Raw genomic sequence first — 22,229 nt, 5'->3', positions numbered from 1 at the left:
CGCTTACACAAGGAGATGCAGTGTATGGCTCAAATACAGGAGCTGACATTGTTGCTTGTGACAGAGTAATATGTTTGTACGTAAGACGGGATATTCTTGGATTGATTTGCAAAAGGACCCTGTACTCTTTACTTAGGAGACCCATGCAATTTACCCCTAAACAGACCATTAAGCATCATTAGTGCGAAGAATAAATGTACCGTAGTTTCATATTAATTAAGTGCTCTCTGTAGAGTAAACTTTGGAAGTTAAATGAAAATTTTTAAGCCATTTTCTCAGGTTAGCTGTTTCTCTTAGGGACAAGTAGAGCTCATTTTTAATATGCATTCCATAACCAAAGCTTACATTTACCCAAATGAACTACCAGATATATGGGTGTTTTAGAGAAATGATCAATAAACTATTAAACTGCTTCTTCCACTGGACAGCATCTTTTAATTTTTTATATTTTTTTTTAGAATTTTTACATACTAGGGGGAAAAAACAACAAAATATTTAAAGTGAAGGAAAATTATGTCTGATGAACTGTGAATGTATTTATCACACTGGGCAGATTTAGATGGAAAAGATATAGGGATTTGTACCCCATGCATCGTTAATTACTCCTGTCAGAAAACAAGAAATACTCTATATCTTTTCTGCTCCAATTTTCGTTACATCCTCCACTGCTTAGAGCACAGTAAAGCTATGTGCTAGATTCTTTTGGGATTTGTTAGTAAAACATATACTCAAGCTACCGCTTGAAATAAGCATGTTGGTGATTCAGCCATTTTTTGTGTGAATATTGCTTGGTAACTATTGTCTATCTCATATTTACAGTACATCTTTCCTGCACATTTAGGTACACCAGAAAGCCTGGCAGAAAAAGAGCGACAGCTCTCTACTATGATCACCCAGCTGATCAGCTTACGGGAGCAGCTCCTGGCTGCCCATGATGAACAGAAAAAGCTGGCAGCCTCACAAATTGAAAAACAACGGCAGCAAATGGACCTTGCTCGCCAACAGCAAGAACAGGTGAGGCTCCAAGAAAGAAACCTGTGAAAATGTTTCATGCAGAATGCTTATCATAAACACTGTTCTGCTTGGTGTTTCATCTTTTTTGTTAAAAGAGCTTAAAAATCTTCAGAAATTACATCTTTTTCCAGAAAGAGGAAATATTGTAGGACCCTGAGACAAAAAAGTGTGTGCAAACATTCAAATAATCTCTTTCCTAGAATAAATGGCATTTGATATATTTCAGAGTTCCTGTTTCTTGCACTGAGGTGCAATTTTGGGAGTTACAAATAAGCCAGACTACAACCATTATTTAACTCGTTCTCTTTTTGTCAAGAAAATAATTGAACAAAAACCCTTAAGCATCCTCAAACCTTCAAATATCTTCTATAAGTAAGGTTTGATTTGTTTGTTCATGGTTTTGCCCTTGGTTTTTTTTAAAGATGCAGTTGTTCAGAGAGCTGACCCTTCCTTATTGCACGAAAGTGTAACAACGGTGCTCCCATATACTAGTCCCCTAGGCATTAGATCAGACAGATCCAAATTAATGTGTGGTTTTTAGGAATGTGACATTATTACTAGAATTATCTTTTCAGTTAAACGTATTTTATAGGATATATACAGCAATATATGCTCTGTTGATTTTAATGAGTTGTGACGTCTGGTATTTTATGTTCTTGAGTATTTGCCCACATGTAGGAATATGGACTCATCCCCTAATGGAAAATAACATAAAGGAACACTGTAAAAAATCAGAAGTTAGAATGTCATTTAGCCATCCAGAGATGACACAGTAATTAACTATTGACACTTGTGAATAAGCTAGCACAAATTAATCTTGACACATTTGCAGACGAGTGATATCTTACAGTGAACACTTTGTAATTATATTTCAAAATGAAAATTAAATGACACTTAAAACTAGGTTGTCATGCTCAATGAAGCGAGCATGTAGCTCAACCGATAGGCAAATAAAATTCAGAATTTGAGCCACATGGTGCTTGTGTACCCTACTTTACCGTGTCAAGCCTATACATCAGGACTATGTGATGGTAATTGCATTGCGGGGTATTGGGTACATTTTCTATCACAGTACTGCTCCTTCTAAGAGGAACCATTGCCCTTAGATGCTTCACAGTATATTACTGGTTTTCATCAGGAAATGCCTATTCAAACGGTACCGTATTGTCCATGCAAGTACAAAAAGCTGTGCACAAGCAGTCTGAACTCTGGCAGAGCAGTGCCTTTGCACATATAGACCAAGGTCTCATCCCTGCCTTGGCTATAGCTCACCATGTTAAGCAGCAGCCAGGTCACCAGCAGCTCCAAGCCATTCTGGACATAGGATCCTGTGTATCCGTGAAAAAAGATAGAGCACTCAGAAAAGAATGACCCATGGTGCAGCTCGATGCAGTGTCTGATTTCAATGTGAAATTACAAGTAATTCCTTTCTGAAGCTGAGTATCGTGATAGTCTGTTACCTTCACTGAGATTTTAGCAGCAGGGACAATGTGGACATAAACCCAACAGAGCTCACCTTTAGTGACAAGCACTGCAGTTCTAAGATGGAATTGATGTGTTACTCATTAAAAATAGTAACCCAAGCACTCATACAGGTTTTTAAATATTCTTTATAGCACAGTTATCATTGGATAACTAAGAATAGACACTACTGCTGACCACTGATCTGACAGCAGATGACCTGAGGTCCTAGGGGCTGCTCATAGCTTACCTAGGCACACAGGCTGCTGGCTCTGTTTGAACTCTCTCTTTCACTAGCAGACTAGTGCCTGCTTCCTCAGTCTTCATTCACCGTATTTTTATGGGCTTTACTGGGACATTTGTCCAGAGATACTCAAACCAGGCTCATAAAGGGAGTTTGACAGATCCCTGTTACAAGCATCAGTGTAGTGGGCTATGATAGTTGCCTGATGCTGTTTCTGTGTGGCGCTTTGCCTTGATACAGCCCTAGAATCACATAGACCTCAATTTGTCTCTTTGAGGCTGTATGGAAGACTTAAAAGAGTATGAATTTTGTGTTGGTTTCCCATACAGAAGTGAATTCTAACTGTAGCGGTGAAAAAAATTTACAGCTATTTCCAGGTGATAAAGTGAGACTAAGGACATGGCAGCTTGATCTTTGGTATACACAATTACAAGCTGTTAATATGTAACTGCAGATTCCTTAGGAGTTAATCTGAACAGTTTGCACTGAAACTATGTGATTGTTTATTTCCAAATCAACCTTGCTACATTTCTGTAATTTTTTTTTTATCATCAAAAACACTTTACTTAGCTTTCTCTGTTTATAAGAGAGTAAGCATGCTCGGAAGATGGGGAAGGGAGACCAGGAGGGTTGTTGCCAGAACCGGAACAGTGGATTTGAGTTACCAAACTATCTTTTGTCACCAGCTTCTTGCTGTTTTATGTGGTTCCTCTGCTCTAGATAAATATTTATAGGAGGGGAAATTATACTTAAGAAATGAAGGTAGCAGAAGCGCTGAGGCCAGGATTTTCAGGAAACACAAATCTTGTCCTTGTTTCAGCCTGCAGCACAGCTACCCTTCTAAAGCAGAAGTCCAGTTGCTCCCCCAGCTCCCTGCGGCTTGTCCCCAATAGCTGCAGCCTGTGTTACCCATCGCAGGGAGCTCTCAGGGCATGAGCCTATTTCCCTGCTACTCTTGCATGCTGGTTTTGGATGTTTGTGGGAGCTGGGGAGCAGGGTGGCTGCGGCAGATCGTCTCTCATTTGTGTCTCGGTGTTCCCTGCCCTGAACACTTGCTTCCCTCCATCTATATTAGAGAAGGGACAAAGTGAACCTTTACCCTCCAGATCCTTTACTGAATCTACCAAATGAGCAGGGCTGTGTGGAGGCTGTTACTGAGTGTCAGGTACTGCTTTCACACAGAATGAGATCCTACTTCCCTGAGTAGTTCCAAGGAAGACTCCAAGATTTACAAGAGAAGTAATGTGCTGCTCATTGTGAATGAAGTTAGAGAAGCTTGCCCTAGGAGCTTGTGCTGAATAGTGAAACATCTATAAATACTAGCTAAGGCTCCAGTTCAGCAAAGCAGGAAAATGTGTGTTTAACCTTAAGCACCTGAGTAATCCCATCCCCATTCAGCAAAGCACTTAATTTTAAGCATGTGTTTCATTCCCATTGTAGCTAACAGTAATGCATAATAGTCAAAGATCACCACAGGCTTAAATGCTTTGTTGAATAGTGATGAGATTATTCACGTGCACAGCTAAACCCATGTTTCTATGCTATGCAGAGTTGAGGCCTAAGTGCTTAAAATACATATTTCTTACTGGCTAACTAGATTTTTATGTTGCATTTAAATTTAAAATGTTTATGTCACATATACAGATACCTCTAAAATATCCTTCATTTTTTTCTAAAATATAGATGATGCTTAATAAAAGTAAAATAAAGAATAACTAATAAGATGTTTTTCACTCAAAAATATTGCAGTTTCAATATTACTGTTTTAATTTAATGGAAATTTTATTTCTAATAGATTGCAAGACAACAGCAGCAACTTCTGCAACAGCAGCACAAAATCAATCTACTGCAGCAGCAAATTCAGGTCAGTGTGTTTTATTGCTCTCTTCTGATTATACTTAAATTCCATTTATGGAGAGAGAAGGATCTAAAATAAAGCAGCCACATGCTTTACTAACAAGCCTCAGTAAAGGTGCTCTTTTTGGAGGGTCTTTGCGTCTTAGAAAATTATTGTCAGGCACCTTTTTGGTGGAAAGGGCTTTTGCTTTTCTTTAATAAGTAGAGCTTTCTTCTGAAAGTTATGGACTGTTTCTTAAATCTTGTCATTTAATTCTGAAATCTGCAATCAGTTTGAGTTGTCTGAAGTAAAAGCAGAGTCTTAACCATTGTTTATAGAATTCCTTATTCTACAAATGCAAAATGGGCTTTATAAGAAGGTTAGAAGAATGTTTTCCATTTCATTAACTAAAGCAAACAGCTATAGAATAGGGTAATAGACACTGAGACAATGCTACGTCCCTGGGACCAGCCTGCCCATGTAGAAAGACCCACAGGTATATGTGTCCTGTGTACCTCTGGGGTAACTGTGCCTTTGTGGAGCTGGAAGCGTTCTGGAGGTTTCCGATTATCTGTACTTGTACGCAGAACCCGGTTTAATTGTGTGCAACTGTGTGGGGGGTAGGGAGTGACATGTTGATAGTGGCATTGTTGGTGTGACTCTGTTTCCTCATCTGCTCCCTACTTTGTCTGAACGCATTTTGCTGGGCCTGTTCTTTAATTTAAATATTTCGGTTTGGTCTGGCAGATGATTGTGCTGCCAGTCATTTCTTAGAAGCTTGGACTATTGGGTTTATCCTTTAATCTGCTGATTGCCATGTTACAAGATGCCAAAAATGAAGTTTTTCCTTCCCTCATCCCAAATAAATACTTGTCAATGCTTTTGCAAATATTGTAATGCAGTTTCAGTTACACTTTAAGGAATTTGATTAACATATATAAATGTGTTGATACCTGGGATGAGAGACACAATTGAATTTTAAAACACCATTATTTTCATTGCCTATCGGAAGACTGTGTTCATATTAGGTGTATGTAAAGGATGAAAGAGAGATAAGAATAGAAAAAGGAAAAAATCACCATCTTCTCTAAAAGTGTTATTAACAAGTCTGGCTTCAAAAAACAAAGCATTGTATAAAAAAGTCTTTACTTGGCATAATAGTTAAGACTCAACCATAGCTGAGTCTGCTAAACTGAGCAGTTATTTGCATGACAAATGTTTAAATTTTTAAATTCATTTAAAAATTAGGCCAGAAAGAGTACTCATGACCAGGTCATTTTTGTTCCTGTTTGGAGAATGTGGGTATATTTTACTGGAAGTATCCCCTCTGCAGTAAAAATTTTGGAGGTACTTTGTGTTTCAGTTCACTCAATACTTTCCAGTAGGTTTACTCTTCCACCGACTCCGACAAAATGAGGTCTTAGAATAGGTTGCACGTTAATTTTCTTGTTCACTCACAACGTTCTCTGACATAGTGCTGAACCCTCCACAAGATTTCTTTCCATCTTTTCCTAGACATATATGCAAAGAAGTGTTTTAGTGCTTATTCTGTTCATGTGAGCTAAATTATTTCTTGATGATCCTTCCCTACATTTGTTCAAAATTCTTGCCAATATAAGCTACTCTTATTCCATAGTTCCTCAGCAGTTTGGCCTCTTTATGTGTCTTTATATTTACATGAATCTAATCAGGGTGTTGGAGGCAGTGAGGACTGTTTCCTCTCCCAGCTGGTTAGCCAGATTGGTAGTGGGCATCAACTATTGCCCAAGGAATACTGGAATGTTGCCAAGGAATACTGGAGCCCACAGGCTCCAGCATGAAGCACTGGGCATGTTGGGCAGATGCCATTTCAAACATACATTGATCTCAAGAGGAGATTACTAAAAAAAAGTTTGTTAGGAGTTTGTTTCCTAGGCTAAACACCAGCTTACGTAGTCCATTTGCTTGTGAGCCAAGGGGTTGTTCTTTGTTTATTTGTTCCTCCTTAATTCTGTGGCGGGTTTGCTAGCCAGGAGTTGCTGGAGAGAGATGTTGGTTGCTTAGTTGCCTCTGTGGTTGGTGATGGAGTCTGTTGGTATTGAGATGATTACAAGTGGTGCATGTTGTTGAGAGGTGTAGCTCCCTAAGGGCTATAGGTGGGATGGAGGGAAACCAGGAGGCAGACGAGAGATGCAGTGCTGTGCTGGTTCTCCCAGGTCCCTTCCCAGCGTCTTCCCGGGAAACCTCAATACCGATACTGGTCACACCCGTGACTCTGGGTGGGGTTCATCATATCAAAAGTAGGTAACTCCAGTGTAGGCTCTGTCTCAATTCATTATCCAGATTATTTTTACAGTGAACAGAGAAGCAGAGTTAATAGTTTTAGGATGCAATTCATCTTTTCCTAAAGTAGATGTTTAAAATATGTCAGATTAATTGTTGCCTAAAATGGCTGTTTCTCTCCATTAACTAGAAAGGATACGCGTGCTGATGCCTATAGCATGTGGATCTGCAGTGAGATGTGAATTGCGTGCGCCGTGGCTTGAGGAGAAAGAACAATTTTCTAATAAATGTTTGCATTCTCAATTTAGTTTTGGGGCTTGGTAGAATTCGGAACTGTGTTCCCAATAACTTACTCGATTTTATTCAGGAGGTGCATTTGTTTAAAGATGCTCTTGAGCAAACCATTTCAGGAAACAGCCATTACTTCCATAAAATGGCATGGATCCTTATCTATACTTTGTATGCATGGAAAAACAATAGTAATTTTCCCTGACACTCCCCTTTTGAAGAGATTACAAAATGTGAGTAGCACAGGTGCCAGTTCCATCTCGGCATGGGCCTATTCATGGCACAGCTACTTGAACTGAGCACTGTATGTTCTTCAGGAAGGAGGAGTGGGGCATTGCTGAGGCAATGTTTTCATCAGGAGGTACACAGTGTACCACTGTCATCTTCTGAGGTACAGCGTTAATTCTTAAACAGTAATTTCTGTGAATAAGTGCATCCAGTTTATTTAACTATTTAAACAATTAGAAATGTCTTTAGATGGGGCTAAAAGTGTAGATAATCCATATTAAATCAAACACATCTTTCCCTGGACACCTACTAGGTTAATTTACTGAAAAAATATCATTATTTGGTATTTATTATTTACTTTGTGTTGTATATTATTTGTTTGTTTCATAATTTTAACACCTTCTTTAAATTAGTTGGGTTTTGTTTTGTTCTGTTTTATTTTTAAGACCATTTACTGGAGCACCGTCCTCCAGGCTTGTTATGCATCTAAAACATTGTCAACAATCTGTGAGCAAAGAGGATATTAGCTAGGCTTACCATATGAAAACAACATAGGTATTTCAAGAGTTCTGAGGTCATTAAATGTTCTGCATAATCGTCTCATGTTTTCTAAGTGAAGCTAATGTTACTTTCAGGGTGTTTGCGTTGGGGAAAGCAGTTTTATCTGTTGGCTAAAGCGAGTGGGAATCTGGAGTTGTTCTTAGTTCTGTCTCTGATTATCTGAAATTTGGCAAATTGTTTCCTGTTCCTCAATTCAAGTTAATGTTTTGAGAATCTTAAATGAAAAAGTTCAGATAAAGGCAGTGTATTATTACTGTTCAGCTCAAATGTTCATAATGTTCATAAACTCTTCTACAGCGGAGTCCACAGAAATGGGAGGAAATCTAGTGTGCCAAATGAAGTCCTTCATTCTGCAAAACTGTGCAGAGAAATCGTTGCTTTTAGTGGAAATAAAGTTGAAAAAATACTGTAGGGCAAGTAAGAGCTCACAGATCGGTCTCCAGGTTGATGCAGATTTTTTAAATTAACTTTCTTTTTTTGTTTAATAAAAAGACTTCTTGAAGTAGAAAGGGCAAAATGAGAGTATTTCATGGACATCTTTTAGCCTATGCTGTGAAAGCAAAAACCTCTAGGGATAAGGGAAAACCTGTTTAAAGGAGCAATGCGGTGGTACATCATGAAGGTAAGACTACCCTGGAAGAAAGGAAGGCTTGCATCCCTAGAATGGTTCCAACCTTGGGAAGCAGTTGAGGCCCTGAAACCCCTGGAATTCGGTGCCTCCCTGCCAGAACTCAGTCCTTTCAGAGTGAGGCTTGGGGACTGCTTTTGACCCCATGTGTCCAGCTGAAGAAGGATTTGGATCCCACTGATGCTTGGAGCACGTTGCTCCAGGATTCCCCTCCAGGGTGTGTGTGTGGATTTGAGGGATGAAAGTTGGAGGATTTCCCTCCACTGGTGGGCAGGCTTTGTTAGGGCGAGTCCGAAGTAGTGCCTGAAATCTTCAAAAGGGACACTGGTGGTTCAGCTTTTCTGCAAAAACTTGCAATGGGTGTTACAGTGCCAGCTGATCCAAACTGCTTTCATCCATTTCCCATCACCTTATGCCTCTGTACAATGCTCCGTGCTATTGCAGGGCATTTTGTTTTCTGTTTGAATCAGTATGATTTCCACTGCATAGAAAAACTGGCTTCCTCTGCTCTCCTCAGCTTTCTGTTTTAATTCAGCCATTAGAAATTATTCCTAAGAGTAATTTTATTTCTAGTTTTAAACTATACATTCATGGTGTTGTATTTTCGTATTAATGTTCTTGCCTTTTCTGTTTCAGTCAAAAAGAGTGAACATGATTACTGTGATAGTAAACAAACAAAAGGATAGTAACATAAAAATTACAACTATTTAAACTGTCCTTGAATAGGAATCATTTGAATCATACTTAAAACTTAAGAGGCTGAACCAATGACTCTTCTTATCTATGATTAACTACTGACAGTTCAGATACCTGGTGAGCTGAATAAGGACTATCTCTTTATGTGAAGTACATGTCTAAAGATCAGGAATAATTACATTCCACATTAGCCTTCATAGCCTCCCTGACCTGGTTAATTAATTTTTTGCTAGGATAATAATAGTAGAAATAGATTTAAAGATATGCTTCATCATTAAGTATGTAACTGACCTCCAATTTTAAGAGCCGAACCTTTCATTTATTGCCTTTTGGAGACAGGTTAAGCTCCTCACAGCGAGCTCGCTGAAAAGGCACAAGCTGGAATCTAGTTATTGTCACTTCAGTTATACTCTCTGAGGTTGTCCCGCTTTGTAAACTGTATTTATCATTGACAAGCAAAAAGCGATTTATATGTTACTGTTCTGGCACTAGGGAATATTCTCCCCCACCTTTTTTTTCTTTTCTTCTTTTTTTTTTTTATTTTTTTTTTTTTTTTATTGATCGTGAAACTGATCCCCTTCCAGCAAGCTCTGAACAGGACCAAATAAAGCCATTGAAAGCAATTTGATACTTCTATTGGCAGGGTACGCAGATCAGATACTCCCTTGAAAGAGAGCGAGAGTTATAAACAAAGCTTAGAAGTCTAGGAATAGCCCCCAGCTTCAGCAAACCCTTAAAATATTTTGTAATTGTATCTTCAATCATGAATTAGCCAGGAAAAACAGACCTTTTTTGCCTTTATATTTCACTGCTGTATGCTGTTTTTAATTGCCCACAGGCACACTGTTGTGATCTTCTTTGGAAGTTTAAAACCAGGATAAAAATGCAAATCTAATTATTTCTTTTATCTAATCTAATTAACTTTTACAAGTAATGATAGATGCACTGTAGCCTGCATCAAACATTTTAATAATGATGTTTCTGGATTAAAGAATAGGTAAAACTACTGTAATTTATAAGCAGTCAAGATTATGGCAGTAGAAAATGTAAATTATTGTGATGCCTTAATAAACTATAGCTGCAGTTTATTAATTTACAGTAGAGAGGATACATTTCCCTTAAATTCCAGATCGCTTATGAATTGCTTCCCAGCTGTCATTGGTATCTTTTTTTCTTTTTCTTTAAACAGTTAAAAAAACCCCCAAAACAGTAATCTATGTCTAAGTCCCTTCTGCCATGCCGTTGTGTGCACATGGCAGAGAGCAGCGCTGTCAGGTGCCTGTAACTTGTCGTTGAACCATTGATTCGAATTCCCAGGGCTCTGCTGGGGGGGGGGGTGGTGTCACAGCATCTGTCCAGCTCAGAACTTGTCTAGTGAAAATGGAAACTTATCCAATGGAGGAAAGACAAATATGCTAAACATCAAAGTCAAATGTTTCATATTTTATTTATTATTTCATAGTGGCTTATTAATGAGCTCTAGAGTCCTTATTTGATAATTACCCAAGTGAAAGGTATTACAGGCCAGCTTTTTTCCAACAAAAGCCATCTTCATGGCTGGCTAGCTTGGAATTTTCTGTGTCAGCTGTGTAGAAAGAGAAGTGATGTGGGATCCTTACCTTCTCTGAGCAGCCTGTGCTTTAACAAATATTCTGACGATGTTCCCTATCCTTTATTGAGCCTCTTCCATACTAAAACTGCTTTGGTGCAACAGCGTGATGGTGGCCGAAGCAAAAAGACACACTGTGATAGAGGTTCTCCCCTCCTGTGTTACTCTTAAGCTTCTGCCTTTGCACCTTGGTCCCCTGTTTGCAAGGATCCCTCTAGCTGCTCTGCCCGAGGCCCCTGGAAACAAGATTTATCCTGACAAAGCAGAAAATAGTTCTGGATTTGACTCTTAACACAGTCCTTAAAACTGTATGGAGTCTGGAGGTGGGGGGCTGGGTTTCTACAAATTTTTACTGTGACCTTCTAAGAGTTAAGTAAGCTGTCTTGCAGTTTTGTAATTCACTATATGTTTTTTTTCTTTTAAATAGCTTTATTTCGCCTACCCGAGTCTAAACAAATTGTATTTAATGCAAAAATTAAGCCTTGTGTATCTCTTTCATATGACTTCTCTAATTATAGAGCAGTAAATGGTAGAATAGCATATGTTAGCAACATGAGCAGCAGTCTATGAAATGAACTACAAGTTAATAAAATGATCTTGTGGTGGTGTTGGCCAAATGTTAGCACACATGTTTCGGAAAGTGGTATTTCAACAGACTTGAAGAATAGGACTTTGGCACACGGGTGCCAAACGCGATCTGATGTGTGGAAATTAGTTAAACCAAAGTAAATGTCATTGTTTCTCAGGCTCGTGTTGGTGCAGAAGATGATAGTAGCTGCCCTCCCACTTTTCCTCTCCCACGTGTGTTTTAAAATTGGAAACGAAGGCACGGGCCTCCCCAGTTCAAGTACGGCTGCGTCGTTTGCTCTGGGCGTGCTGCAGTGCAATCTGGCCGAGGTTTAGGGGCTTGTTCTCAGCTGTGCCTCTGCCAAAGCAAGGGGCTAAAATCTCATTGATTCTATTGAGCCCAAACACTCGTACAGCAGCCTTTGCTTACAGACGGGCCTCAGATCTGAGCCCTCTCAATTTAGGGGCAGATTATAACCAGCTCCTGAATAACAGCAGAGGATCAAGCAAATATTTGCGATCCACCTGTACCACTGCCCAGGGGTCACTCTCGGCTGGTGGTCTGCCTGTTCCAGCCAAGCGTGGAGCGACGTGCTGTGGCAGCCCCAGGGCTGGCTGATCCAGGCACCCTGGTCTAGCTCCTGAGTGGGCTGGCAGAGATCGTGCCCCTCTGAGCCTTGCTGGTGCTGCTCCTCTGGCAGTATGGGTCTGCATCACCCCTCCTGTCAGCCTGCCGAACGTCATCTTCACAGTATTGTGATCCCTGGAAAAAATTAAATAATAATGCACTATTTGCTCCAGTACAGAAAACCAGTTTCTTTCCTAAGTGGTGTGTGCACAAGCTAAACTGGATAACTGGGAGCAGAATTTGAGCCAACTGGCAGCCTACCAACAGGGCTGATCCTGAGTAGTCTTACTTGCTTGAGCAACACTTGCATAGCCAGTATTTGATGCCTTGTCTACCTAAGTGTTCCTCACATAAGTAGGCTTTGCAGAACTGGGCATCTCCTATGAAGAAGGACTTAGAATATTAGTATTGTGCTTGGAATATCAAAGATACAAATGACGCAGGGGATTTAGGGGATGTAATTTGTTTTATTAGACAGACAGATGTAGTTGGAAAAAGCAGGCAACCTTTTGGGCACACCAGCTCTTTTTCAGGTCTTACATCAGTGTTACGCTGAAACATCCCAGGACTGACAGAAACTGTGTAAGATGTTGGCCTTTCATTTCTAATTAGTTACTTTTTCAGTGATGATTTTTGTGATTGACAACCGTGTGATGGCCAAGAGAGAGAACAATCAGGATTTGAATTACTTTTTTCTTTTTTCCTTTTTTTTCTTTTTTAAAAAAACCACCACACTGACACACTCATCAGAAGATAGTGAATAAAGAAAATAGTTAATAAATGTTAGTATTGAAATGACTTGATTTATGGATATATTCAGATATATAGGCAAGACTGGAATGTGATGATATCAGAGGTCAAAATTTCTGTCTGCAAAAGCAGGTATTTGGAGGAAAATGATGAAGTACAGCCCCACATAAAAAGGCCAAAAGCATTTAGCAAACAAATTGTAAAGTGCTTTTTGAAATCTCACAGTAAAATCTTAGATTTGCCAGATGGACTAAATCCTGGACTAAAGAATCAAAACGGTTTTTAGTTGTAATTGTGGGAATGCTCTGGAATGAAAGTGTATTACTGAATCAATCTGAGCATAAAAACTTATTTTAAATACATTTAATGTCATGACAGCAAGGAAGAAGTAAGTGCATTGCTCTCTGAATGCATTTAGGAATTATGAATTCACATAAAGAAAGTAGTACTATATGCAAACCGGTAAATGAGCAAACCAGGTGCTGTTAAACATTTGGTATACATTTGATGGCATGTATGTGAAAGTAAAGTGAAAGAATATTTCTAATATTCATGGTCTTATGCAACCAGCTAATCCAGACACTCACAAAAATGTCAAAGCATAGCTCTCAAGGAAAGGTGAATGGCCTTGCCTGGAATTTACCTATCTAATTTTAGTCATTGTTAAAGTAAAGAAAAGTTGGTTTATGGCAGCAATTTACACCCTATTTCCTTTTTTGTCTGTTACATTAGAACCCCCTCTCCCCAGATAATTAGATAATATAGTGGCTTGTGTTGCATGCAAGACTTTTGCTTGTTTGAAAGAACTAGTCTTTTATATAAATCTTTTATATATCATCTTCAGCGAGCTGGGCATTTGCACAGCTTGGGTAAATTATGTCTATATTGAGAAACTAAGAAGTTACACAGTATGCATTCCATACTTGAGGGATGGGAAATAAAAATTGATATACTGTGCGGCACATGATATAACACAGTGAAATATCTTTTAAATTCCGGAGGGATGCACTGACATCACCACACTTAATTCACATGCAGTAACTCCCACAAAATGTTATTAGTTTTAAATTGAAGTTTGTAATCATTCAATAAAAAGAAAATAAATGATGTAGACAGTATACAATGGTGCATTATGAAATGCTGAATTCATCTTATTCACCCACCCAAAATGACAGTATGTTAAGAAAACATTAAAGTTGTAACACCAAATAATAAAAGCAAAGACATTCACAGTTGATGGTGAAGTGTGAAATCGATCTTGAGACACATCACCGCCCCACATTATGGAAGGGAAGTTTTGAATTAGGGAATTTTATTTTGAAGTAATGTATTAGTCATTTTTATTCTGTAAAATGAAAGATTAACCAGCTGGAGGAACATAGCATTTGTTTAAAAGCTAGATCAGGTAGATCAATGTGTAGTGTGGGTACTCGCTACAGGTAACGAAATAGAGTTGGTAGTGCAGCGTATACCTAATAGCTGAAGCATGGACCGAGATTCCTTCTTTGACAAAGCAATTTATGGAATATAAATATAGAAGCAAACTTTTCTCAGAGGAGGAGGAATGGCACATGTTTTTTGCTCTGATGATGAGTGATTTGTATGAATAACTCTACTATCACATTTCTAGCTTTGTCTTTTCCATCTCATTGAATTTTATTGGTGATATATTTTCAGGATACTCATCTCCTCTGTAACTGCGTATCTGAGTGTCTCATAAGCTGAAGTGTATTATCCTCACAACACTCTTGAGGCAGAATAAAAAGCGTATAGATATTTGGGGGCATCTAATTTTAGATATCTAATTTGGGTGACTGAATTAGGACTTTTGGCTCCATATATAAAGCAGTCCAGGTGCTGTGAATTACCTTCTGTTGATTAGACAACGAGGTTCCTAATTTAAACACCTAAGTTAAATTTTCTAAGTGACTCGTTCCATTTATTATGTGAAATTCGACAGACCTGAAATCTGTGGTTTCAGAATTCACAGGGTGGTTCTCTAATGTCTTGATCAACTTTTCTATCATGACTTTCTGTCAGTTTATATCACTTGCCTTAATTTACGCTGACGGAGCTTTTAGCCAGAGTGAATCCATGTCAGTCATACAGAGATATAGTTGTTTGTTCCTCTCAACCCACTCCCCTGCCCCAAACGAAAACCATTTCAGCTTGCCTGAGTCTCCCCCTCAGTGGCCCACAGATAGTGGCCGAGCTGCTGACCAGAAGCGTAGCCACTATCATGCAGAAGGAGGCACGTGGAGGCACTACGCTCACTGAAAGAATCTGTACTTTCCTAAATCCATGTATTTTCCTTACAGGTGTGGAGCAACTTCCATGGCAGTGAAACATGCTTTGAACAGTGGCTTGTGGGGGAGAGAAAATAATTTCTTGTTTGAAGAATGCCTAGATTACTTGGCGGTCCCTCACATGTTTTGTAGGGCATTCAAGAAACTTACTTAAATTTTTTATTTAATCAAAATGGCTGCTTCTAAATGGAGATCTTGCATGCCACATTTTAGGCCAGAATGTATTTTTACAGCCAAGTTATAAACCTCTGAAAAAGGGGGCTTATAATGGAAAGGTTGACACAACATTAATTTTAGTGTTGTAAACGCAATGGTATAATTTTGGAAAAAAGCCTTTATAGCTCTGCTAAGATATTAATTGCAGGAAATTACAGCATATCCTATTAAAGTATTATGTCAGTGGCATACATAGCATATAACACCTTTGCATATTCTCCCTTGTTTTCACGGCAACATTTTGCATTTTGATCTGTAAGGAGTAGGTGGATAAAGTGGCTCAGAGTTTCTGGTGGTTTTTGCTTGGGGGGGACAAGCCAGCCTGGGTAACGCTTGCGTATGGCCTGCTCTGGGAACGGGCCTTTCGTTGACCAGGTAAATCCCATACGGGTATCAACCAATGAACCAAATTCTGCTGAAATTATAGCCTTGCCTTTGTTTTGTGACTTTCGGACCAGCAATTTGAATTTGGATCCAATCCTTACTTACACAAATCAGGTTTAGTCAGACTCTTTCCAGAACAACAACTACTTTTATGACAAACGCATTTTTACTGTTAAGGCCTTAGTTTCCATTTACTTATACTTACGGAATCATTCCTTACTGTTACGACTGCATAGCAGACCCAGTCTCTATTGATTTATGTTCAGTTAATTATTCAGAAATTAATTTTATTTACATATGGTGGAGGAGGAGCTATAGATTCCTATTAAGCTGAACAGCGTAGATATGTGCATTGCATTGTACAGTTTTTTATTTCTAAGAAATAGGATATTTATTGCATTTCTGCCACTTTTATGTTTGACAGGGCATGGTGTAATAGTATAATGTTTTCTTTACAAGAATTTGTCGCTATAAGGTAGTTATTTGTTAGTATCCAAGTTTTAATAGACACTGAATTGTTGCCTTTGATTATAGTCTAAGTTGGATACTGTTTAACTGTGGTTGCTATTTTTGACTAGAACAAACTGCTATTACAATAGTTTCTTGAGTGTCACATCTTTCAGGACAAGGGGCCACAACTTCGTATTTGTAAAATACCTCATGCTGAGTTTGTCATCCTGTTACGTTCTTTTCATTGCTACGTTGACACAAATTTGCAGTGAAAAATGTCAATGGTAACAATGTGCAAGGTTTTTTTTTTAATGTATAAATGGGGCCTGGGGCCTCGATACCTCTTTTCCCCTCTGATGACAGTGGAGCATACACAGTTCTTTACACATTAAGTCAGGACTCTTGTACAGTCGGTGAGTTTTTAAAAAGATGGGAGAAAAGGCCTTCTCAAAGACCCCACTGATACGCAAGTTCGTTGGGCGGTTGATGTTTCCCATTAATTGCAAGACTTGAGCATATAACCATCAGCTGTATCTGGTTTTACTTATCAAATCCAGAACTGCTTTTTCTCTGCCTGCTGAGCAGGGAAAACTCCATGCTGTACCAGTTTCTTTTTACTTGGGGCTCCCAGTATCATCAGAATTAAAGCTGTCAGAACAGTCAGCCCTCTTTATTTTGTGGTTTTAAATACAAAGCGTAATATTGTTGCTTGAGAAATGGCATGCTTTCAATGTATTAGTTTAAAATTGCGGAGTGGACAGAACAAAAAAAGGATCCCTGTTAATAGCAGGAATTGAAATATTGCTTTCACCATTTTGGGGAAAGAAGATACAACTCTGCGCTTTAATTTGGTTTTATTCTACACCACTAACTTGTCTTCATTGGCTTAATACTACACTCAAGTGTAAGGAAAAGTTCCTGCTCAACTTAGCGAGAGTTTTGCTTCATTGAATGCAGTGCAGGGTGCCATTTCCTTAGCTGGTGTTGTTCATGTTCTCTCCGCTTATGTCAGTCTAATACTAGAAGTACAGAATTAGGCCCTCTTTTTAAAAACAAAAAGAGCTCACGTGGAAATGACAGCATTTCATGTTGCCTTTTTTTATTCACTGTAAAATATTCCTCTGCTCTGTGTGTGCATTTATATTTGGGGATAATTGTGCCCATCCACCACAGAGCGCTTGGAGATAACTGTTACGTTGTGTATGAATATTTTTGTCTTGCATGTGGCTACTTCAGTTCTCACTTTGTGCAATTCATTATTTGTTTATTTTAGTCATCAGCATCCTTTTGCTTTTGCTTTATTCAGGATAGTTTAGATGCATCTTTGTGGTAACACTTTGTAAAGAACACAAGTAAAATTATTTCCTTGTTATATTACTTTCCTGTTTGGTTTGTTTTAATTGAGAAAAGACTCTCTTCCTTGGCAAGGCTACACATCTGTCATTTTATTTAGCCTGTTTTACTATCAGTTGAGATACACATACGTTTCAGATGTAACTTTAGGAAGAACAGAATATACTAGTAATTTATACAATAGACGTTGATGATTATTGACCATTAAAGAGTAATAAAACATTTCCTGTGTGAAACAGATGTAGTATCAAATGTCTTTATTTCTGAACAGTAAATGTTTCAGGTTTACTTCACAGACATGAACGTTATTGTATCAAGGTAAAAACCTGGCTACACTCTAGCAAACATAGGTCACCTCTTAATAAATGAATAGAGTTGCAAGTGAAAGAAAATAATACTTTGAAGAAAGTCCCAGGCTCATGTGTATATTAACCAGAGCAGATGAAATGATTTATTGGGTTTTATACACAATCTGTAAAGGGTAAGCATTGCTAACAGAATGAGTGGCAGCCTCAGGGAGCTGAGTAGCCCCCAGGGACCAGCCTTTGTTCCTCTGGACTTGACAGGCATGTGTCCCTGTTAAATGAGGGCTTAATTTCTCTCATATGTGCACAATTTCCAAGCTCAACAAAGGCAGCCGGGACTGGAGCTATTTAAAAGAGCCAGCTCAGGAGGAAGCATTCCTGGAGAAAGGGGATGCTAAGGGGCTAATTACTCACCATAGTTCAGCAACTGATTTTTTTATTATTATTATTTTTTCCCCCTAAGCAAGGTTTATTAACACGGAACTGCCAGTTTCATCTTACATAAACATACATTAAAATTACAAAGGTGTTATTTCTCTTTGTAAAATAGCCATTTTAAAGCTCCTGCTGACCAAAATTAAAATGCGTATTCATTTTATTTTGGGCCTGTATTGAAAATCTTCATCTTTTAAACTCATGGAAAGATTTTTTTCCACAAGGTGCAGAGAAATTGCTTCTCCAATGTCTTCCTCTCCTTTCTCAGTCTTTCCTTGCCTCATGTATAGTAGTAGGAGTTGTCCTCAGTGCTTACTGCATTCATGTAAATACAGTAATTAATATTGTCCAGATAAATGGTTCAGCATATGTAAAGCATATTAATATTCACGTAGTTACATATCTAGTGTCGCATGCTTTTTATAAGCCTCTCACTACATACTTAAATATTTATTTAGACCCAGCAGACCTTTGTGGTGCCTTTCAAGTAGTCTAGTACCTACTTGATACCCCACACAAGAAGCATGACTTCCCCCCCCCCTTTTTCTCATGTGGGGCTTGGGTCACTCCTGAGTTGCTGGCGGTTGTTCTCTGGAGAGAATAGGGCAGACATTTGACAGAGTGATGTCATTTTGGGTTTTTAAGAGTGGAAAACACAGTTTTCTTTGGACAGTGTTGCCAAACTCTGTTGTTACCTTGAGAGAAAGGTAAGCCACTTCAGTGCAACAGGTTGGAAAACGTTGTGGTGACCATTAGCAAACCACTTTGTCAAGAAATACTGTGTGGTTTCAGGCTATTCCTATTGAGGAACAAACAGGAAAAATTCTTGTGAAACAGGTAGCCCATTTGATTCTTCATGATCGAAACATACTGATTCTCTTAAAACAAGAACTCAAACAGGTGGAAAAAATTGCTCGGTGGGGTCATGGGCTGAGCAGGCTTTACCATGGCGTAGGAGAAGGCTTGTGGATGTGTGGCACCAAGGCTGGTGGCCAATGCTCAGGACGCAGTGTGTGTACATTTGTGAAAACTGAGACGACTCTTAACAATTACAGAGTGACCAAGCAAAAGCAGCTTGCTTTTGGATTGAGACAACCCTTCCAGTGTGAAAGGGGTAAAACTGAGAAAAATTGAAACTGGAGCATCTAATACAGCACTGCTTCCAATGTTATAGAGAGAGTTTGCACAGGTAATAGTAGACATTACCCCTTTGGCACAGATCCTATGAAATCTTTGTGAGATTACTCACTGTCTAATGTTACAGACGCTTTTATTTTTTAATATTTTTTTAATTGGATCCTTCATGCATGTTTTATGGGGCCTTTTGTGTTGGCTTGTGGGTTTTGGGTTTTGTTAGGGTTTTTTTGTTTGTTTGCCCTAACAGTGATATAGGTTGATACTCAGGCAGTTTCAAATCAAAACCGAACAAACCAAAACTGACTGCTTTTTTTATCAAGTTAGACATTTAGCTTTGGAAGCAAGACTTAACCTTTCCAAGGCTAGGATGGTAAACTATGCAACGTTCTGTCTTTCCTTGCATGGTTTCTTTGCTGTGTGTTTTTGTATGATAAACTTATTTAAAATTTTTACTTCAAATGGCCACCTTTAGAACCAGTATACTATTATATTATATTTTATTATTGTTATATTTCCATCATAAACATTATAAGTATCACAATTGTTTTGGAAATTTCAGGTGAATCCTATAGTCTCGCAGATATATATTAGAGAAAAATTGTAATTAAAAAAATTGGGTTTTTTTCCCAATTTAAATATTTCTGATCCATTACATAACCTAGGCTTCATAAATAGGTATCCTCATAGAATTAACAGCAAATAATCTGATTTTATTCTTTGAGCTTCCATTGCACCTGTAGGAAGGTGGTGAATGTACAACCTACAGGTTGCAGAATGCTAAGATTGAAAATAGTTGCAAACTTTTACATGCTTTAAATCACCCCTGAGGAGATAGTGCTCTAGCAGTAAGAGGAATTAAAGATTTTAGAGGTACTATTTTAAATGAAAAATCTACATTCTTTCTTTCTGAGAAGAATGGAACAGGTGATGGATCCCTGGGATGGGATGCAGGGCTCTTGGTTTACCTACTCTTTCTTTTCTTTCCTTTTTCATGCTGAAGAAGGGGATAATAGTAACAGGGAGGAGTGTTAGGTTTCCTTGCGGTTTGTTAAGAGATTTCTTTTAAAAAAGTCATTATTAAGTAAATAAACTTAAGTTTATTTCACCAAGTAAAGGAATTCTGATTGGATAGAAGTCACAAACCTGACCCAGATCCTACCAACTTCTGTGCAAATCGGGAATAACTCCACAGAATAGAAACAGTACATCTGCCTTCATCCTGGTAACAGATTTACAGCTGTCAAGGCTTAGAGTCACCCATTTATTTCCTTTCTCCCTAGAGATGACAAAGTATATAACGCTTGATGAACTGCAGCTTCCAGGAACATTCAGATGTTAATGCTACAAAGGCCTACATTGCAGGTTGAAATCTTGCCTGGATTAAAACTCTGCTTTGGATGGAGTTAAGGAGCTACATATACACAGGGGCATTTGGTACTGTTACAGGGCCCAAGGAAAATGGTTTAAAATGGATTCCATGCAGATTCTGACTAAGCCTTTCTCTAAAGATTTGTTTCCACTTTCTGGAGGAGGAGGGGTTACCAAGAGACTCTCTTGCCATCTGATTACGAGAAAGCACCTCCTAATCAGAAAGGAAGGTCCCACACAGATTATCTTCTTGTCATGCTATGACAGGACCCAGATTCCACTGAGGCTTTTGTGAAGAGCTGTGGAGAGTATTAAAGCCATGGCTCCACAGTACTTAACTTACTTAACTTAGCTTTTTTTTTTTTTTTTTTAACAATAGAAAAAAAGAAGATGAACTCATGTTCACTGTTTCCCGCTAAGAATGAACTTCTATTCCCTTGATGCATTGTTGTCTGGATACCAGAATGAAATGTTAATCATGTAAAAGTAGTGTGTCAGTCTACTGAAGAGAGAAGGAATAATCAACACTTCTCTCTCACATTCTTGCTACCTGAATCATTTGCCTCAGTGTTCAACTTCTCCTCCCCACTTCTTAGATCTTTTTCTGTATTTACAAACAGCCGCCTTTGTCTTGTGGGAGGTTTATTGCTCCTTTGCAGCTCGCTTTCCTAAAATGGTAGTAATGAATGCAAAATTCAAAGAGTTGACCTGCCTGTTCGTTCCCTGTGTTTGTCATAGCTCTTAGTTTTAAAGAAAAACTAAAAAGAAACCCCAAACCCCTAACATTTTTTACCTTGATTTCCTAAGGAAAAGGCTTTTCAATAACTGTGCTGCCAGACTGCCTCTCAGGGTTCCACCTGAATAGTTTTTGGACACATTAGGTAATTGGGTAACCACAGCTGAGATCCAGGAAGAAGCCTGAAAGGCAGGGCATTCGGTTAAGTCTCCTGAAAACAGTTAGTGGCCCTGATAAACCCTTTCAGGTTGCCCTGGATGTAAACACTTTAATCTCTTCCTGTCTTAGAATTTGAAGAATGTACTTAGGAAAGAGATACTAAAATGCCCTAGCTTCAGGAGAAGTCTTGATCTGAGCTTATGCTGCAACAGACAGCGGAGAAGCAAACCTCTGAGTGTACACCTCATGCAAAGCCATGGGAAAGAGGCATTCATAAATCACATTGCTTCCCAGACGGCGCTGGATGTACATGCACTTCCCATGGAAACAGAGCCTTGGGTACCCATCAAAATAATGTCGTCTTTCCTTGTTGCAGAGGGTCTGCGCATGTCAGGGAACACAGAATAGAAGAGATTTAATTTCTGGTGATATGTTCCATCTTACCCTACATATTTTCTGCAAATTCACTGGTGAGAATTTTGTCTGAAGTTTCAGTGATTTGCTTTGAATGTGTTGCAGGAAGATCTTACTGGGAGATTTTACTGTAAAGAGACAGCCCATCTGTCACCTGCTGTAGCTACCAGGTTCTTCCCTTTGTTATGCTTGC

At 38.7% G+C, this 22,229-nt stretch overlaps 1 protein-coding gene across 13 annotated transcripts in view; it reads left to right on the top strand.

The window, feature by feature from the left end:
* SOX6 (SRY-box transcription factor 6) overlaps nt 1-22,229 on the top strand; it is a 375,823-nt gene that overhangs the window by 224,392 nt on the left and 129,202 nt on the right. For all 13 annotated transcript variants that reach the window (XM_055722486.1, XM_055722487.1, XM_055722488.1 and 10 more), the window contains 2 exons: nt 842-1,014; nt 4,515-4,583. In XM_055722486.1, coding sequence (XP_055578461.1) covers nt 842-1,014; nt 4,515-4,583 — 242 coding nt within the window. The remainder of the gene's footprint in view (nt 1-841; nt 1,015-4,514; nt 4,584-22,229) is intronic.

The sequence above is a fragment of the Falco cherrug genome, chromosome 10 (genome assembly GCF_023634085.1).
Source record: "Falco cherrug isolate bFalChe1 chromosome 10, bFalChe1.pri, whole genome shotgun sequence".
NCBI classification, from domain to species: domain Eukaryota; kingdom Metazoa; phylum Chordata; class Aves; order Falconiformes; family Falconidae; genus Falco; species Falco cherrug.
Note: the sequence above shows the minus strand (reverse complement) of the source record. Positions and strands in the feature narration are given on the sequence as shown.